This window comes from Microtus ochrogaster, linkage group LG5, assembly GCF_000317375.1.
Source record: "Microtus ochrogaster isolate Prairie Vole_2 linkage group LG5, MicOch1.0, whole genome shotgun sequence".
In the NCBI taxonomy this organism is placed as follows: Eukaryota; Metazoa; Chordata; class Mammalia; order Rodentia; family Cricetidae; genus Microtus; species Microtus ochrogaster.
The window spans coordinates 11422991-11441763 of record NC_022031.1 but is presented as its reverse complement, the minus strand read 5'-3'; the positions used below and the strand labels follow the sequence as shown (position 1 = coordinate 11441763).

General features: G+C 39.0%; 1 protein-coding gene across 1 annotated transcript in view; it reads right to left on the bottom strand.

The window, feature by feature from the left end:
* The window catches only part of Stau2 (staufen double-stranded RNA binding protein 2), a 300509-nt gene that overhangs the window by 256693 nt on the left and 25043 nt on the right, over window positions 1-18773 (bottom strand). The window contains exon 2 of the mRNA XM_026786800.1: window positions 15639-15769. Within this exon, the coding sequence (XP_026642601.1) occupies window positions 15639-15752 (114 nt within the window). The 5' untranslated portion in view covers window positions 15753-15769. The remainder of the gene's footprint in view (window positions 1-15638; window positions 15770-18773) is intronic.

The window sequence follows — 18773 nt, the reverse complement described above, 5'->3', positions numbered from 1 at the left end:
AGCAGATAAGAACACCACTTACTGCTCTTCTGAAGGTTTGGATACCAGGTCTTCTGGCCTCTATGGTCACCAGGCATGCATGTGACACACATACATATGTGTAGGCAAACACTCTTCATTAACACTGCCCTAAGTAGCTCAGGTTATACACTACTCAACAGAACAGGGGGAGGCATATAAAGGTAAGGTAGGCCTACCTCCCTCAAGAATGAATAGGAAGCCCACATGTACCTGGAGATCTTCATTTCTGGCAGTGTCTCAACTCTGACTACAAAACCGAAACTTTTCAGAGCCTTAAAATCCTGAGGTGTGGGTCTAACCAAGACCATTTAAATAAGAATTTCTACTTAGCATAGAAGGGAACTGACATATTATTAGTTAATGTCCAAGAAAACTATGAGTCAGGACTAGGTTTAAATCTTTCTTGATAAAGATAATCATTTCTTTCATTAAAATATATTTTAATGACAGGCAGAGATGTGTGAATGACAGAAGAAAATCAGGCTTTCCATAATGAGATCCAAACAACAAGTTAATTGATATAAGCTGAATCCATAAATATCAGCACAGCAATTGATAAGGAACTCAATATAGGACCTGATGTCCTAAGCTGAAGAGATGGCTCAGTAGTTAAGCAGAGGACCAAGGTTTTATTCCAATACTTACAAGGAAGCTCACAACTGTCTGTAACTCCATTTCCACACAATCCAATGTCCAATTCTGACTTCCATGGGCACCAAGCATATATGTGGCATGCAGACATACATGCATGCAGGCAAAACACTCATACACATAAAATTTTAAATTTTTTAAATAAAAATTAAAAACTCTGATACCCCAAGTCTGTTAGAGGAGAAGTCAGGACATACACTTCAACTTCTAGGCACAGGAAAGAACTTCTGAACCAGACTTTCACTGTACAGGCATTAAGACTACCCACTGACGAGTGGTCCTCACTACACTAAGTAGCTTCTGTGCAGCAGAGAACGCCACTATCTGAGTGAAGAGGCAGTCTGCTGTATGGGGTAAAGACTTTACCAGCTATATATCTGACACAGGGTTAGTGTCCAGAATATCCAAAGAACTTAGAGAAAGAATTAAAACCAGGAAAACAAACAACCCAATTGAAAACTGGGCCCTATCCAGAGCTCTCAAAAGAAGAAATACAAATGATGCCAGGCAGTGTTGGTGCATGCCATTAATCCCAGCACTCGGGAGACAGGCAGGTGAATCTCTGTGAGTTTAGGTCAGCCTGGTCTACAATAGCTGGTTCCAGGACAGCTAGGACTGCTACATGGGGAAACCCTGTCTCAAAAAACAAGCAACAACAACAGAAAAAAAAAACCCTACACACAGTTGGTGCAGTGCAAACTGGTGCAGCCACTATCTAAATCAGTGTGGAGGCTCCATAATAAGCTAGAAATGGATATGGCACTCTGGGTACATTCCCAAAGGACTTCATATCCTTCTGCAGAAATACAGTTCACCTATATACACTGCTGCTCTAGTCACAGCACCCAGGGAGCGGAGATTGCCGAGAAGTCCATCGATGATGAACAATAAAAACATGGTGCATGCACACAGTGGAGTGGTTTTTCATCTTTATAGAACAATGAAATCCTCAGGATGGATATAATCATTCTGAGTGAGGTAACCAAGATTCAGAAGGACAGATGTTCCCTCTCATATGTGGATGATTGTTTTTAATCTTAGATATATGTGTTTAAATTGCAAAGTATTAAGGAGTTATGGGGTCATTTCAAGAGAAAGAGGGTAGAACAAAGGCAATCTGAAGGGGAGATGGGAAGACTGGAACAGTAAGTACTAAATGGAAAAAGGGTGGGAGGGCAGGGTATTGGAGAGAGTATAAGAAGGGATAACACTAAAGACATCTAAAATGCCATACAGAAACCTACTACTGTAGAAGTTCCCTAAAATACACGCATATGCATATATAAAAGTATTTTAATTGGAGCAGTCCTATCATGGGAGGATAATGGCTCTCCCAGACACCATAGGCTATCAATAAAAATCCTAGTGCCGGGTATGGGTTATCTCTTCTTAATTTAGTCAGTGGGGTCCATAGATAAGCCCCTCAAATATAACAGACTATTGCCATTGTTCTTGGCTACCCTCCAGAGCCTGACAGTGAGACCCTATTACTGAAAACACCACATATTTGAGTCAAAGAACATGAAAGAATCAAGCTGGCAGCAACCTGGAAAGTTCATACCTAGTAGGTAGATTTCATACTGCTAGAAGATTCTAAGCACACTCTGGAACCCTACAAGCTACAATAATGACGGCCTTGACAAGAAAACCAACTGGTGCAATAGTGGCACAAATGTTATGGGAGTAACCAGCCACTTCCTGATTAGATTTAAAGCCTGTTCCACAATTCAAAACACCTGCATGGTAAAATGGGCCAAAACCCATAGCTAGCTAGATCACAGGCCCCAGAGGAGCCTCTAACTATTATTCTGTTAAGTGGACATAGCAATTAGCTACCTGTTAAGATCTCACCTTTATATGAATAGTGAGTATTTTGTTCAGCTGACATAAAAAGAAGATTCTTTTTTAAGTAAATGGGATTAATACAGAGACCCACAAGTGCTCAACACGAAGAGAAAAGACTATACAGTGCTCGGTTCTAAATGGGACAGCCGTATCATGCCGCCTGCTTTCAAGGTTCAGGAATCACTGAGGAAGGAGGAAGGAAAGACTATAACAAAAGAACTACAGGAGAAATCAGAATCCTGCAATGTTCTCGCCATAATACCAACCATGCCCTGAACTAAAACCTAATATTCACAAGCCTCCAGAGTAGCAAAGAACTAACTGCCTAAGACACATCACAAGTCAGGACGACCCTGACCAGTGTTTCTACTCCTGCTAAACTCAAACTGCTTCATAGAGACGTAGAGATCTTTTAGTGAATGACTAGAAGACACCTGTACTGCAGACAAGAACTAAAAATGTGGGCAGAAAGCTACAGAGATTCATTTGCTAGAGATCAAATCCAGGGCTCTGGCCGGCCAAAAAAAGTACTCTACCATTAAGCTAGATCCCACGATCCTAGGCCAAAATCTTAAAAACAAAGTTAAAACTTTTATTATTTCTATGAAATATATTTGGGTTTCTTTTCTTGTTGTTGGTAAAAAAAAAAAAAAACTGACAAAAGAAACATAAGAAAGAACAGGTTTGAGGCTCACAGTACAGTGTCACCGCAGGAAAGTCCTGGCAACAGGAAGTGAAGGCAACGACTATCAAGTCAGGAAGCACACAGAAGGCTGGTGCTCAGCTGCCCCCACCCCCACCCACAGTAGTCCAGGACCCCAGCCCTAGAGGATGGCTCTTCCAACTTCAGTTAACCGAATCAACAGAAACCCTTACAGGAATGCCAGAGGCTACCCTAAAGGAAGTACACTCTTCCAAGTGTGCCTACATAGCCTGCTGGCTGGCTGGCTGCCTCCTAAGTGATTTTTTTTGAGTTGGCAATTAGCTCTCACAATCACAAAAGGAAAGGCATCAGTTTTATTCTGTTTTAACAGATATGCTGAATTATTCCGACATGCCTTATTTTGCAGATCTCTATTTGTGTATGAATACATAAAAATTATTTTCTACTTCACAGTGTTTTTACTTTTTTTTTCTTTTTGGTATTTCCAGTCAGGGTTTCTCTGTGCAGCCCTGGATGAACTGAAACTCATTCTGTAACCAGGCTGGCCTCTGCCTCCCAAGAGCTGGAATTAAAGGAATGCACCACCACCACCTGGCTCCATGTTTTTACTTTTAGCCTACTGGTATGGGACAATTCTGTATTCTGTCAATTATGTTTTAAATAAACGCTGATTGGTCAGTCGCCAGGCAGGAGGTATAGGTGAAACAAGCAGATAGGAAGTAGAGGAGGGGAAATGAGAACAGGTGTATTTTGGGAAGAAGGAAGCTCTTTCTGCAGTCCTGCCCAGACCACAGAAGAAGTAGGATACGATCTGCCCCACTGAAAAAGATACTGAGCCATGTGGCTAACATAGATAAGGATAATGGGTTAATATACGTTATAAGAGCTAATACGAAGCCTGAGCTAATGGGCCAATCAGTTTTATAACTTATGGAGACCTCTGTGTGATTTTTTGGGGGGACTACCGGATGTGGGAACCAGGCAGGACAGAAACCCCAACAAGCAGGACCTCATGTTACAGCCTACAGAACTTTTAAATTTTAAAATACCATGTTCAAATAACAAAAATCTTGCCACCAAAATAGCAACCACAACTAAAGCACTTCTTTGGCTTAAGAGTATCAATAACTGGTTAGCTGGATGAAGTGGCACACACATGTAACAGATACACAGAGAGTGAGACAGAAGGACCACAGGGTCCCACACAGCCTAGGCTACATAGGAAAAGAGGAAAGAAAGGAGAGAGGAAGGGAAAGGAGGAATGATAAATTTAAAAAATTTAAAAAGCAAAAGAAGATTTTAATATGCCCAAGGAAAGCCATTAATGAAATAGAATTAGTAAACCTGCAACCTCAAATAAATGAACTAACAGATATATATTATTATTATACATTTAAAATAACATTTTAATAAATATTAGAAAAAGATCAATAATTGTCAAATATTTTTTTTCCTTAAGTTTGTCTTCCTTAATTACTTTGAGCAATGAAAAAAACTGAGCAACAAGCCAGGTGGTGGTGGCGCACGCCTTTAATCCCAGCACTCGGGAGGCAGAGGCAGGCTGATCTCTGTGAGTTTGAGGCCAGCCTGGACTACAAGAGCTAGTTCCAGGACAGGAACCAAAAAGCTACGGAGAAACCCTGTCTCGAAAAATAAAAAAAAATAAAAAAAAAACTGAGCAACAAAGTTGCTTAAATAATATTTTCCTTATTATTTTTGTTTTGTTTTTACTTGTTACAGTAAGTACTAAACTCAGGGTTTTACATGTGCTAGTCAAATACACTAAACCCCCAATCATTTGCTCATTATTTTAAAGTCTATTTATGGAATAAATTAGATTCTAGATTTCTAGGAAGTACTTTACATTTATCCACTCCTTTCAAATTAACATTTGGCCCATTACGAAAACCTTCCTGTCCTCCTCTCCCAAGCCACCTCAGAGGAATTCTGAAACAAAGGCTGCAACTACACAGAGAGCACCAAGAAGTGCGTGATCACCCACCCAGCAGGGCACCCTGCTCTCTAGGTCCTCCATACAGGGGCAAAACCCTGGGGTCCTCCCCGACCTGCCTCAGCTTCTCTAGCAGGCAAGCCTCCTGCAGGTAGACTACTCCAACAGCCCACTCCATAGATAGACCCTGTAAACTACAAGTCCCATTCTGCCCCCAAACCCCCCTAACCCCCACAACCTCAGACCATCTCTGAAACAGGCAGCAATGACACAGAGAGGATCAAGAGATGAACTCTGATGCACAGCCTGTGAACGCACAGAGAGGAGCAAGAGAGCAGGCCAAGAGAGAGGGCCAAGAAAGTGGCTAAGGGAGACATCAGCAGCTCCCTGAGACACAGAGGTGACAGTACAGAGCAGACCAAGAACAGTTCCCAAAGACACAGAAAACAACTGCAAGGACTGGACCTGAAGGTAAAAACACTCTTGCACCATCTGGAGGAAGATAAGGGTAGGCACCAGTGCAAGAATACATACAACAACCTGAAAAGCAACATGGCAACACCAGAACCCAGTGGTCACATAACAGGAAGACTTGATCATCCTAACCCAGAAGAAGCAGAAGAAAACAATTTTAAATGTAATTTTATGAGGATGATGGAGACCTTTAAAAAGAAAATGAAAAATTCCCTTAAATGGAGGAAAAGATAAACAAAACACTTTAAGAAATCAATAAATCTCTTAATGAAACCCAAGAAAACTAAGAAAAAACAATCAAACAGGTGAAGCAAACAGTTCAAGGTCTGAAGATTGAAATAGAGGCAATAAAGAAAACACAAACCTAGGAAATTCTGGAAACAGAAAATCTGGGTAAATGAACAGGAACTACTGATGCAAGCATACCCAACAGAGTACAAGAGATGGAAGACAGGATCTCGGGTGTTGGAAATACTAGAGAGGAAATAGATTCATCGGTCAAAGAAAACGTTAAGTCCAACAAATTCTTAACACAAAACATCCAGGAAATCTGGGACACCATGAAAAGAATAATACAGATAAAAGGAGGGAAAACTCTAGGTGAAAAGGCACAAAAAACATATTCAACAAAATCATAGAAGAAAACTTTCCCAAACTAAGAAGGATATCCCTATGAAGGTACAAGAAGCCGACAGAACACCAAATAGAATGGAACAAAACAAAACAAAACAAAAAGGTCCCCTTACCATATAATAATTAAAACACAAACATACAGAATAAAGAAAGAAAATAAGAGCTGCAAAGAGAAAAAACATAAAAAGGCAGACCTATCAGAATTGCACCCGACTTCTCAAAGGGAACCATGAAAGCCAGAAGGCCCTGCAAAGATTGCTGTAGATACTAAGAGACCACAAAGGCAAGCCCAGAACTATACCCAGCAAAACTTCCAATCACCATTGATGGAGAAAAAATATTCCATGACAAAACCAGATTTAAACAATACCTATCCACAAATTTAGCCCTACAGAAAGTACTAGAAGGAAAACTCAAACCCGAGGAAGCTAACTGCAGCCACAAAAACATAGGCAACACAAAACCTTACACCATCAAAACCCAAAGAAGGAAAACATACAAACACTACCACTGAAAAATAATGGGAATTAACAATCACTGGTCATTAATATCTCTTAACATCAATGAACTCAATTCGCCTATAAAAAGACACAGGCTAAAATAATGGATATGAAAACAGGATCCATCCTTCTGCTACATACAAGAAACACATCTCAAACTCAAAGACAGACATTACCTCAGAGTAAAGAGTTGGAAAAAGACTTTAATCAAATGGACCTAAGAAAGAAGCAGGTGTGGCTATCCTAATATCTAACAAAGTAGACTTCAAACTAAAATCAATCAGAAGAGATCGAGATGGACACTATATACGCACAACAGGAACAATCCATCAAGATAAAGTCTCAATCCTCAATATCTATGCCCCAAATACAAGGGCACCCACATATGTAAAAGAAACTTTACAAACCACAGACACTAATAGAAGGAGACTTCAAAATCTTTCAAAATCCCACTTTCCCCAATGGACAGGTCAACTAGACAGAAACTTGACAAAGAAATAAGAGAACTAAGAGATGTCATGACTCAAATGGATTTAACATCTACAGAACATTCCACCCAGACACAAAAGAATACCCCTTCTTCTTAACACTTTATGGAACCTTCTCTAAAATTGACCACATACTCGGTAACAAAGCAAACCTCAATAGATACAAAAAAATAGGAATAACCCCCTGTATCTTATCAGATCACCACAGTTTAAAGTTAGAATTTATCAACAACACTACTCTCAAAAAGCCTACAAACTCATAGAAATTGAAAAGTGAACTATTGAACCACCCCTGGATCAAGAATGAAATAAAAAAAGAAATTAAAGACTTGCTAGAATTCAATGAAAATGAAGGCACAACATACCCAAACCTATGAAAGCAGAGCTAAGAGGGAATTCATAGCACTCAGTGCCTAAACAAAGAAAGTGGAGAAATCTCACACTAGTGACTTAACAGCACACCTGAAAGCTCTAGAACAGAAAGAAGCAGACTCACCCAGGAGGAATAGACAACAGGAAATAATCAAATTGAGGACTAAAATCACTAAAATAGAAACAAAGAAAACAATACAAAGAATCAATGAAACAGCTGGTTCTTTGAGAAAATCAAAAAGATAGACAAACTAATCAAACTCATTCAAACTAATCAAAGGCAGAGAAAAAACATCCAAATTAACACAATCAGAAATGAAAGGGGAACATAACAACAGACAATGAGGAAATCCAGAGAATCATTAGGCCATACTACAAAAACCTGTACTCCACAAAAATTGGAAAATGTAAAAGAAATGGGCAATTTTCTGGATTGGTATCATATACCAAAATTAAATCAAGACCAGGTGAACAATTTAAATAGTGCTATAACCTTCAAGGAAATAGAAGTAGTCATCAAAAAAAACCCAAAAAACCCAATTAAAAAAAGCCCACAGGGTCAATGGTTTCAGTGCAGAATTCCACCAGAACTTCAAAGAAGATCTAATACCTATACTCCTCAAAGTGTTTCACACAATAGAAATAGAAGGAACATTGCCAAACTCTTTTTATGAGACTACAATTACCCTGACACTGAAACAACACAAATATTCAACTAAGAAAGAGAATTACAGACCAATCTCCCTTATGAACATTGATGCAAAAATACTCAATAAAATACTGATAAACTGAATCCAAGAATGTATCAAAAAAATAATCCACCATGATCAAGTCAGCTTCATCCCGGAGATGCAGGGATGGTTCAACATATGAAAATCTATCAATGTAATTCACCATATAAATAAACTAAAAAAAAATGATCATCTCATTACATTCTGAAAAGGCATTCAACAAAACCCAGCACCCCTTCATGATACAACATATTTAAACATAATAAAAGCAATATACAGCAAGCCGACAGCCACCATCAAATTAAATGCAGAGAAACTCAAAGCAATTCCACTAAAATCAGGAATAAGACAAGGTTGTCTACTCTCTCCATATCAATTCAACATAGTTCTTGAAGTTTTGGCTACAGCAATAAGACAACAAAAGGAGATTAAGTGGATACAAATTGGAAATGAAGAAGTCAAACTTTCGCTATTTGCAGATGATATGTTAGTATACGTAAGTGTTCCCCAAAACTCTATCAGGGAACTCCTACAGCTGATAAATACCTTCAGTAATATGGCAGGATACAAGATCAACTCAAAAAAATCAGTAGTCCTCCTATACACAAATGATAAAGAAACTGAGAAAGAAATCAGAGAAACATCACCCTTCACAAAACCACAAATAACATAAAATATCTTGGGGTAACACTAACCAAATAAGTGAAAGACCTGCTCAATAAGAACTTTAAGTTTTTGAAGAAAAAAATTGAAGAAGATACCATGTAGGCAGAGGTCGCTCATTCGTTCCCAGCTTACCAGACCATTAAATAATCACTCAGAAACTATATTATTTAAATCACTGCTAGGCCAATTACTTAAGCGTATTGCTAGCTAGCTCTTATATCTTAAGTTAACTCATTTCTATTATTTTATATTTTATCATGAGGTTCATGGTTTACTGGCATGTATGTTTCTTCTAGGGGGCCACATGGCTTCTCACTGACTCCATGTTCTTTCTCCCAGCATTTAGTTTAGGTTTTCTGCTTAGCTCTACTCTACCCTATCACAGGCCAAAGCACCTTCCGTATTCATTAACCAATAAAAGCAACATATATACAGAAGGACTTTCCATATCAGTGATAGAAAATAGAAAGATCTCCCATGTTTTTGGATAGGTAGGGTCAACATAATAAAAATGGCAATCCTACCAAAAGTAATCTATACATTCAATGCAATCCCCATCAAAATCCCAACACAATTCTTCACAGACCTTGAAAGAACAATATTCAACTTCATATGGAAAAACAAAAAATCCAGGATAGCCAAAACAATCCTGTACAATAAAGGAACTTCCAGAGGTATTACCATCCCTGACATCAAGCTCTATTACAGAGCTACAGTAATGAAAACAGCTTGGTATTGGCATAAAAATAGGCAGGTTGACCAATGGAATCGAATTGAAGACTCGGATATTAATCTGCACACCTATGAACACATGATTTTTGACAAAGAAGCTAAAATTATAAAACAGAAAAAAGAAAGCATCTTCAACAAATGGTGCTAGCATAACTGGATGTCAACATGTAGAAGAATGAAAGTAGATCCACATCTATCCCCAGGCACAAATCTTGAGTCCAAATGGACTAAAGACCTCAATATAAATCCAACCACACTAAACCTGATAGACAATAAAGTGGAAAGTAACTTTCAATGCATGAGCAAAGGAGATCACTTCCTAAATATAACCCCAGTAGCACAGACACTGAGAACAACAATAAATAAATGGGACCTCCTGAAATTGAGAAGCTTCTGTAAAGCAAAGGACACCATCAGTAAGACAAAAAGGCAGCCTACTGAATTGGAAAAGACCTTCACCAACCCCATATCAGATAGAGGACTGATCTCCAAAATATATAAAGAACTCAAGAAACTAGACATCAAAATATCAAATAATCCAATTGAAAAATGAGTACAGATCTAAACAGAGAATTCTCAACAGAAGAATTTCAAATGGCTGAAAGACACTTACAGAAATGTTCAACATCCTTAGCCATCAGGGAAATGCAAATCAAAATGACTCTGAGATTCCATTTTTTAACTGTCAGAATGGCTAAGAACAAAAACACCAATGATAGCTTATGCTGGAGAGGATGTGGAGTATGGGGAACAGGCCTCCATTGCTGGTGGGAATGCAAACTTGTACAACCACTCTGGAAATCAGTATGGCAGTTTCTCAGAAAATTGGGATCAACCTACAGAAAGACCCAGCAATACCACTCTTGGGCATATGCACAAAGGATGCTCAACCATACTAAAAGGACATTTGTTCAACTATGGTTATAGCAGCATAATTTGTAATAGCTAGAACCTGGAAATAACCTAGATACCCCTCAACGAAAGAATGGATAAAGAAAATGTAGTACATTTACACAATGGAGCACTACTCAGAGTTAAAAAACAAAGACATCTTGAAATTTACATGCAAATGGATGGAAATAGGAAAAACCATCCTAAGTGAGGTAACCCAGACACAGAAAGATAAACATGGTATGTAATCATTCATAGGTGGACACTAGCTGTAAAGCAAATGATAATGAGCCTATATAGTTCACAACCCTAGAGAAGCTAAGCAACAAAGTGAACCCTAGGAGAAACATATATAGATCCCCCTGAGAAGGGGAAAAACAGATAAGATCTCCTGACAAAATTGGGAGCATGGGAGTAGGGGGAGAAGGGAGGGTGGAAGAGGAGATGAAGGGGAGAAGGGATGGAGGGAGAAGTGTTTGAAGAAATGGGATAGTCAAGATGGGGAAAGGACAGAGATGGAGAACAAGAAAAAAGATACTTTGATTGGGGGAGCCATTATGAGGCTAGCAAGTAACCTGTCACTAGAGAAATTCCCAGGAATCCACAAGGATGACCCCAGCTAAGACCCTAAGTAATAACAGAGATGATGCCCAAACTGGCCTTGTCCTGTAGTAGGATTGATGACTGTATTAAAATGTCACCATAGAACTGTCATCCAGAAGCTGATGGACACAAGGACAGAGACCCACAGTGGAGCATTGGGCTGAGCTACCAAAATTCAGTTGAAGAGTGGGAGGAACGAAAATATGAGCAAAGAAGTGCAACTACTATCATTTCAGTTTTGGTCTTCTGTCCTATGTTAATTCTCAAAAATAAGTGAATATGGGTTCACCTCAATAGCTTAACTTGAGGTCATCAGAAGATACACAAACTAGGTAAGAACAATGTTTTGGTTTCTTGGGGAACATTTTTTCCCTCAGATTTCCAAGTTTTAAACATTTCATATATTTTGCAAAAAAATCTACCTGAAAAGGTTTTCAAAGAAGAGTACTGCTAGATTACTTTACTTAAAGTTTAACTGAGTTTAATGTTGTTAGACCTTATATTGAACCACAAATCTCATTTCTTGTTTTTCCTATACCCAGTGTTATGACCTTGAGTCAGCTTTTCAAGGTATCTGCTCTAAATTCTCAATAAAGCAAAAAATAGCTACAACTTGAATAGCAGTCTCTACCATGATGAAAGTGTATATTATCAAGAGTTAAAATTAAAAATAATAAAATTTCAATGTTTTTTGAAAGGAAAAAAATATGAGCAAAGAAGTCAAGACCATGATAGGGACACACACTGAAACAGTTTACCTGAACTAATGGGAGCTCACCAAGCCCCGCAGGACAAGAAAGGAACCAGCATAGGACCAAACAAGACCCTTTGAATGTGGGTAACAGTTGTATGGCTGGAGGCAGACTGCAGGACCCCTGGCAGTGGCACCAGGTTTGTCCCTGATGCTTGTACTGGCTATATGAAACCCATGTTCTTTGGATGGATACCTTGCTCAGCCTGGATATAGTGGGGAGGGCCTTGGTCCTTCCAAGGAGCAATGTGCCTTACCCTTGCTGGGGAGTCGGTGGGGATGGAGGAGAAAGTAGAGAAAATGGGAGGAGGGAAGGGAGTGGGAACTGAGATTAGTATGTAAAATGAACAAATATTTTTTTATTTAAAAAAAAAAAGGTGTCACAAGAAAAAACCTTTACTAGCCCATCCCCATTTTGCCTTTGAGAAAAGCTAGCTCGTTTATATCTGAACAAAGAACTAAGTCAATTGTTCATGAACTTGTTCATGCACTCACTCATTTAACAAATACTGAGTACTGACTGCATGTACCATTCCAGGCACTGGAAAGAGCAATAATGAAATCAAAATAAAGTTCTATCCTCAGAGATCATTCTAGCTAGAAGAGAAAAAACAATAAAATATCTAAAAGCACAAAGCACTACTGAAAAAAATAAAGGGGAAGCACAAGACCAAGATCAGTCATTTATTTTGGATGCCTTTAGTTTAAAAATCCTTGTAGTCATTTAGGTAGAAATAACTAACCGCCAATCAGACACACAATTCCAAAGTACAAGGAAGACTCTCTGAACTAGAGACTGAATTCTAAATAAAAGGTTATTAGAGATACACAGGAGAGCATTGTCAGAGGCAGGGGCATCTGGGAGAGTCCAAAGAGAACATGACCCTGACCCATGTGAGGAGACGGGGAGAGCAAGGAAAAGGGGAAAAGACAATGTTTTAGTTAGGGTTTCTATTGTGAAGAGACACCATGACCATGGCAACTCTTATAAAGGAAAACATTTAATTGAGATGGCTCACTCACAGATTCAGAGGTTTAGTCCATTATCATCATGGCAAGGCATGGTAGTGTGCAGGCAAACATGTTTCCCAAGAGGGAGCTGAGAATTCTACATCTTGATCCAAAGACAACAGGAAATGAATTGAGATACTAGGCATGGCTTGAACATATATGAAACCTCAAAGCCCACCTCCACAGAGACACACTTCCTCCAAGAACATCACACCTACTCCAATAAGGCCACACCTCCTAATAGTGCTACTCCCTTTGGGGGCCATTTTCTTGCAAACCACCACAGAGGGGAACTGGGTACAGCAGACAGGTGGCCCAAAAGAGAAAGTAAAAGAAAAAGCCAGGTAATATAATATAATCCAAAAAGTTGGATTATTTAGGAAAGGGCAGTTGGAGGTATGTCAACCTAGCTCCTGGGATGGAGAATTTAGGGTGGAAAGTGAGGTATGCCAGTCAGGATGGCCCTATAACAGGTAGGGACTGAGGATGCTGGGAGAATCTGGTGGTCAGATCTGCTTTCATGTGTTCCACAGCACCTCAGTCATTTGTCCTGGGTGTGAAAGCTGACAGCATAATTATGTCATCCAAAGGCACAAAGCAAGGAGAGAAGAGACCAGGATTGCAAATGTGGCTATACAAACTGGAAAGTTCTATGGGATCTGAGATAAAAATGTAGCCAGGAATGATGGTATAAGCGTACCAACCTGCCCTCAGGAGGGTGAGGCATGAGGACAATGATCTGAGCCAGCCTGGACTAGAATACAGCAAGACACCTCAACAAACAAACACACAAACAAATAAACAAAAACTAACACACACACGTGGTAGAAGAACAATAGAAAAAGCAGAGGGTACCATGTCCTGAAAGCCAAAAGAAGAGCATTTCCAACAAGGAGGTGCACACACTCCCCGGTCCCAAGTACAGCTGAGAGGAAGGCAAATCTGGGGAGTACTCAGGTGCTGACAGGGAAGCTGCTACTGGTTCTGACTGGCGGAGGTGGTAGGGACAAAAGTGACTAGGAGGGCACTACAAACAGCCAGTGTGGATTTCTCCTGGAGTCCTGCCGTGCAGGAAAGAAAAGACACATACAGGGAGACATGCTGTCAGGTTATCTAAGACAGAAAAACTGTCTAAAACATGCCTTATGTTGATGGGGAAAGAACCACTGGAAGAAGAAACTGTTGACAGAGAAGGGGAAGAAGCAAAAGGCAGGGAAATTGAAGCTGGCAAAAGACAGACAGCCAAACAGATGATTTGGGATTCTACTCTGTATGTTATGAATATGTTTTATTGCCATTAGTTATTAAAGAAGCTCTTTCAGCCAATGGCTTAGTCGAGTAAAACCAGGCAGGAAATCCAAACAGAGATATAGAGAGAAAGTAGAGTCAGGGAGACTCCACATCGCTGCCAAAAGTGAAGGTCACCAGCCATCAGCCAGAACCTTACTGGCAGGCCACACCCTTGTGGCAATACACAGATTAATAGAAATGGGTTAATTTAAGATGGAACTGCTAGCTAGAAATATGCCTAAGCTATTGGCCAAACAGTGTTGTAATTAATATAGTTTCTGTGTGATTATTCAGGTCTGAGCAGTCAGGAAACAAAAGAGCAGTCTCTACCTACAGACAGAGACAGGAGAAGAAAAAAATGAAGGCAGAAAGACTTTAATGTTGTCACTTAGGAAAAAGTAAAGAGACGTGAAAATCCCATGAACTATTCTAAGGAATGCAAACAGTCTGGCACGACTAAGAACAGCATGCGTAGAAAGAGTTGGGCTGTATGGCTGGGCAGACAGGAGAGGAACACAACTACCTTCTCTGCTAACACAGAACAAGACATGATGGAATTCCAGCATTGTCCGCAACACCTCCAGAAAAGCAAACAAACCCAACAGACTGCAGTTTCGCCTATTTTCCTTGGCTTGTAGAAGACAGAAAACATCCAAATAACCCACTGCCACTTGTTTTAAAGAATAACCAACTCTTTTAGAGCCAACTGTTTCCATATTATGTACAAGTCTATGGCTATCAAAATACCCAATATTTAAAATGTGTCAGGGAAAACTGAACAACTGAAATGTTTTCCAAAAGAATAGAGCTCAAATATGGATGCACTAGTTGTAGATTTGTTTTATATGTGAAATATATGCACTTGTAGCTACAAATATAAGCTGCCTTTGTTTTAAAAGGACATCACTGTAAGCAAAGCAAAGATAATAATAATACTGGTACATACAACTTACAGTTTCTTTATAGCTACGAACCTTAAAGTTAAGCATGACATCAGAAAAGATGTACCAATATTTAAGCACTGCAATACCCACTCTGTCCATCCTCCTTGTAGCAGCCTGGTTTACCAGGAAGAAGAACACTGTGCTCCATGCTTAAGTGCTGGTGTGAGCTCTTAAGCAAAGCACTTAACATTTCTATAACTGAGAACCTTCAATTACAAAATGTTAAAAATCTTATGGCTTCCAGGTTTTCTTGTGAGGTACTACATCTGAGAGCTTTACAAAACACAACACATTACAACTTGCTTAAGACTTAAGTGTCTTCAGGCCATCCACACACACCCCCAAATAGAGCACAGTCCACAGCTGACAGACAGAGTCTGACAGTTGGTTAGCACGGCCACCGTCTCTTTATGACCTTACCTTGGAATGAGCAGGCCCGCTTTCACTCAGAAGCTTATACTGGGGTTGGATGCTATGGAAACGGGCTAACTCATTTACCAGACACATTGGAGTTTTCTCTTTGGGGTTTGCCATTTTATCGTGGAGAGAAGCTGCAAATAAAAAGGCTATAAAGTGTTTGTCAAGAATGACTTTTAAAAAGGGAAGAAAAACTAGCATTGACTTTTTTAGACTAAAGTCAGACTGCTAAATTATTTTCATGAATTTGTATTTAAAACTTTATATCGTGTAATGTCTTCCATAGCATGCAGTAGAATGTAGCAAATCTTCAACAATAAACAAAGGTTTATTTTTTTCTTACCTAAGTTATTCTCTATGTACATATAATACCACCATAATACTTAAAGATTATGAAATAGCTTTTAATATATTATTATAACTTTTCTTTTTCTCTCAAAAAACTTTTACCATCATCAGGTAAGTTTCTTGATTCTTATTACCACAAAAGTACATTTTGTCTGAACTCAAACTCACTATGTAGACAAGGATGCCCAGTGCTGGGATCCTATGCATGAGCACCACATCCAGTCTCATGTGGGAACTGAACCCAAGGCTTTGCATGGTAGGTGAACCCTCTTCAAACTACGCAATAGCCCTAGCCCAATATCTGTCTACCTTTGTCAAACAGTCAATGTTGTGTCAAAAAGAACAAAAAGAGGTAGGAAAATAAAATTAAACCCACCACTAAAACTATTAACATTTTCTACATTTGTTTTGAACACTATTTTATAATTATAAACATTTTCTTTAAAAAAATTACTAACAATACTTAATTTTCATAGGGTTCCTTTAATCTTCTCCAAAAATTACCAAAATGAATTTAGAATGTACTCTTCCAGGTGATTGTTAAATACATTTGCAAATATATCTGCAGTCATAAGAAAGTAGTCTCCATATATTTGGTTTTTCATTCACGTTGACAGCATTATAATAAATATTTTTTTTCAAATATTGTCTTCACTCTTTGGTATGTTGGGATTTTAACTGGCACGAATTTCCATGTTATGTTTTAACAAATATAGAATTTCCATGGTGCTACTGTAGTAAGATTCTATCCACCATCTACTGAGACATTCTGTAGCTATGTTCATCACTCTCAGAATGACTGTACCAAATCCTCTTCCTATGCTGCAAACCTGAAGTGTGGAATACAGTCATATATCTTAACTTCATTTATAATTTGGTGTTTACCTAATGCCATCCCACTAGTGTCTAGACATTTTGTGTGTCCCTACGTCACTAGTAAAGCTAACCATTTTATGTTACAGTTACCATGAAAGGCCTCTGCTGGTTCTTATTGATTATATCCTAGAGCTAGCAATCTTTTCCTATTATGGTTTGTGCTTGTTGTGTCCTAAGAAATTCTTTCCTAACCTTCAAGGTCATAGTCTTAAACTCGTTAAACCTCTGCTCCTCCTGTAAAATAAAAGTGTGCAATCTATCCTGCTGCTAGGGGCGTGGCCTGCAGTCCTCACTAAGTGCAAGACTGAAGTGGGGACATCTCTTGAGCCCAGGACTTTAGAACCAGGCTGAGCAACATAGGGAGACCCTGTCACGATAAAAATAATAAATACAAACAGAAGGACGAAAGAGAAGGAAAGGGTATGCTTACCTCCTAAGACCCCATCAGGTTAAGATTTTAAAGGCATGCTATGGTTACTACAGTGCACATATTACTGCAGCTTTAGAATGTCTTCTCAGTGTGAGAGTCAATTATTTTATCCTGTTTTCCTTTACCTCATCTACAGACACATTTAGCTTGTTTAGTTTTTATTTCATCTCCCATTTATCAAAGCCAAAAAAATTCAAGATCTAAGCATGAAACACGCAAGCACATCCTGTCTGCTGAAGCAGTAATAGTGCATGGAGAATACATAAGGAAAGAGGCCAACTGAGCAACCTCATCTACTAACTTAGATGAGGTTTACTGTACAAAACAAGACTCTTTCCAATCCATAACGTTAGCGGGTACAATAAGATGGTATAATGCCTTATCATGAATACTATGGTTAAAGATGGTTTCTTAAAGAAAGCTACATAGATGGTCAGTAAAGCACAAGCAAAGAGAAGAACCTAAGCAAACAAACTGCAGTACTTGCACAGCTAAGGACTGGCCAGAATACACCATTCTGAGTATCTGGAAAGAGAAAACAAAACAATAATCATTATCTTGGAAGAGTCAAAATAGATAAAAGTTCTGACGGGTTTGGGAAAACCTGCCTTCCGTGTAATTCACTGAGTATCAGGCAAAAAAAGCACTTTATAAAATGCATCTTCGGAGGGGTGGCAGTGGCGCACGCCTTTAATCCCAGCACTCGGGAGGCAGAGGCAGGCGGATCTCTGTGAGTTCGAGACCAGCCTGGTCTACAAGAGCTAGTTCCAGGACAAGCTCCAAAGCTACAGAGAAACCATGTCTCAAAAAACCAAGATAAAATAAAATAAAATGCATCTTCAGTGCAGCTCACTATAGAAAACTGGATGGTCTGATACTTTAAACAACTTCAATTCTTTGCTACCATAGTATGAAACATCCCAAGCATAAGAAACAGACCAGCTTACTGAGTATTTTTAAAAAGCAAAAGCAGGCAGATATGGTGGTGCATGTCTAAAGTTCCAAAACTCAAGAGGTTATGGCAGGAGGATCATGAGTTCACGACCAACCTGGACTATGTAAGCAAGACCCTGTCTCAAGGAAATAAAACAATGACAATAAAAAAGAGACCTAATGTTAAAATTAGAAAGCATTGTATAGTAAAATGTTGTCTAATCAAAAACAGCATTTACACTAAACACGCCATTCTCATTCTATTAATGCTATGAATTATAATACAAAAATATTTTAAATCATACCTGTCATAATGTGAACCTTTCATAGATGAAAATGTTTAGCTGTGTAATTTTTTTCTTTTTTTTTTTTTTTTTTTGGTTTTTGTTGTCTTGGTTTTTTTGTTTTGTTTTGTTTTTGTTTTTCAAGACAAGGTTTCTTTGTGTAGCCCTGGCTTCCACAGCTGACAGACAGAGTCTGACAGTTGGTTAGCACGGCCACCGTCTCTTTATGACCTTACCTTGGAATGAGCAGGCCCGCTTTCACTCAGA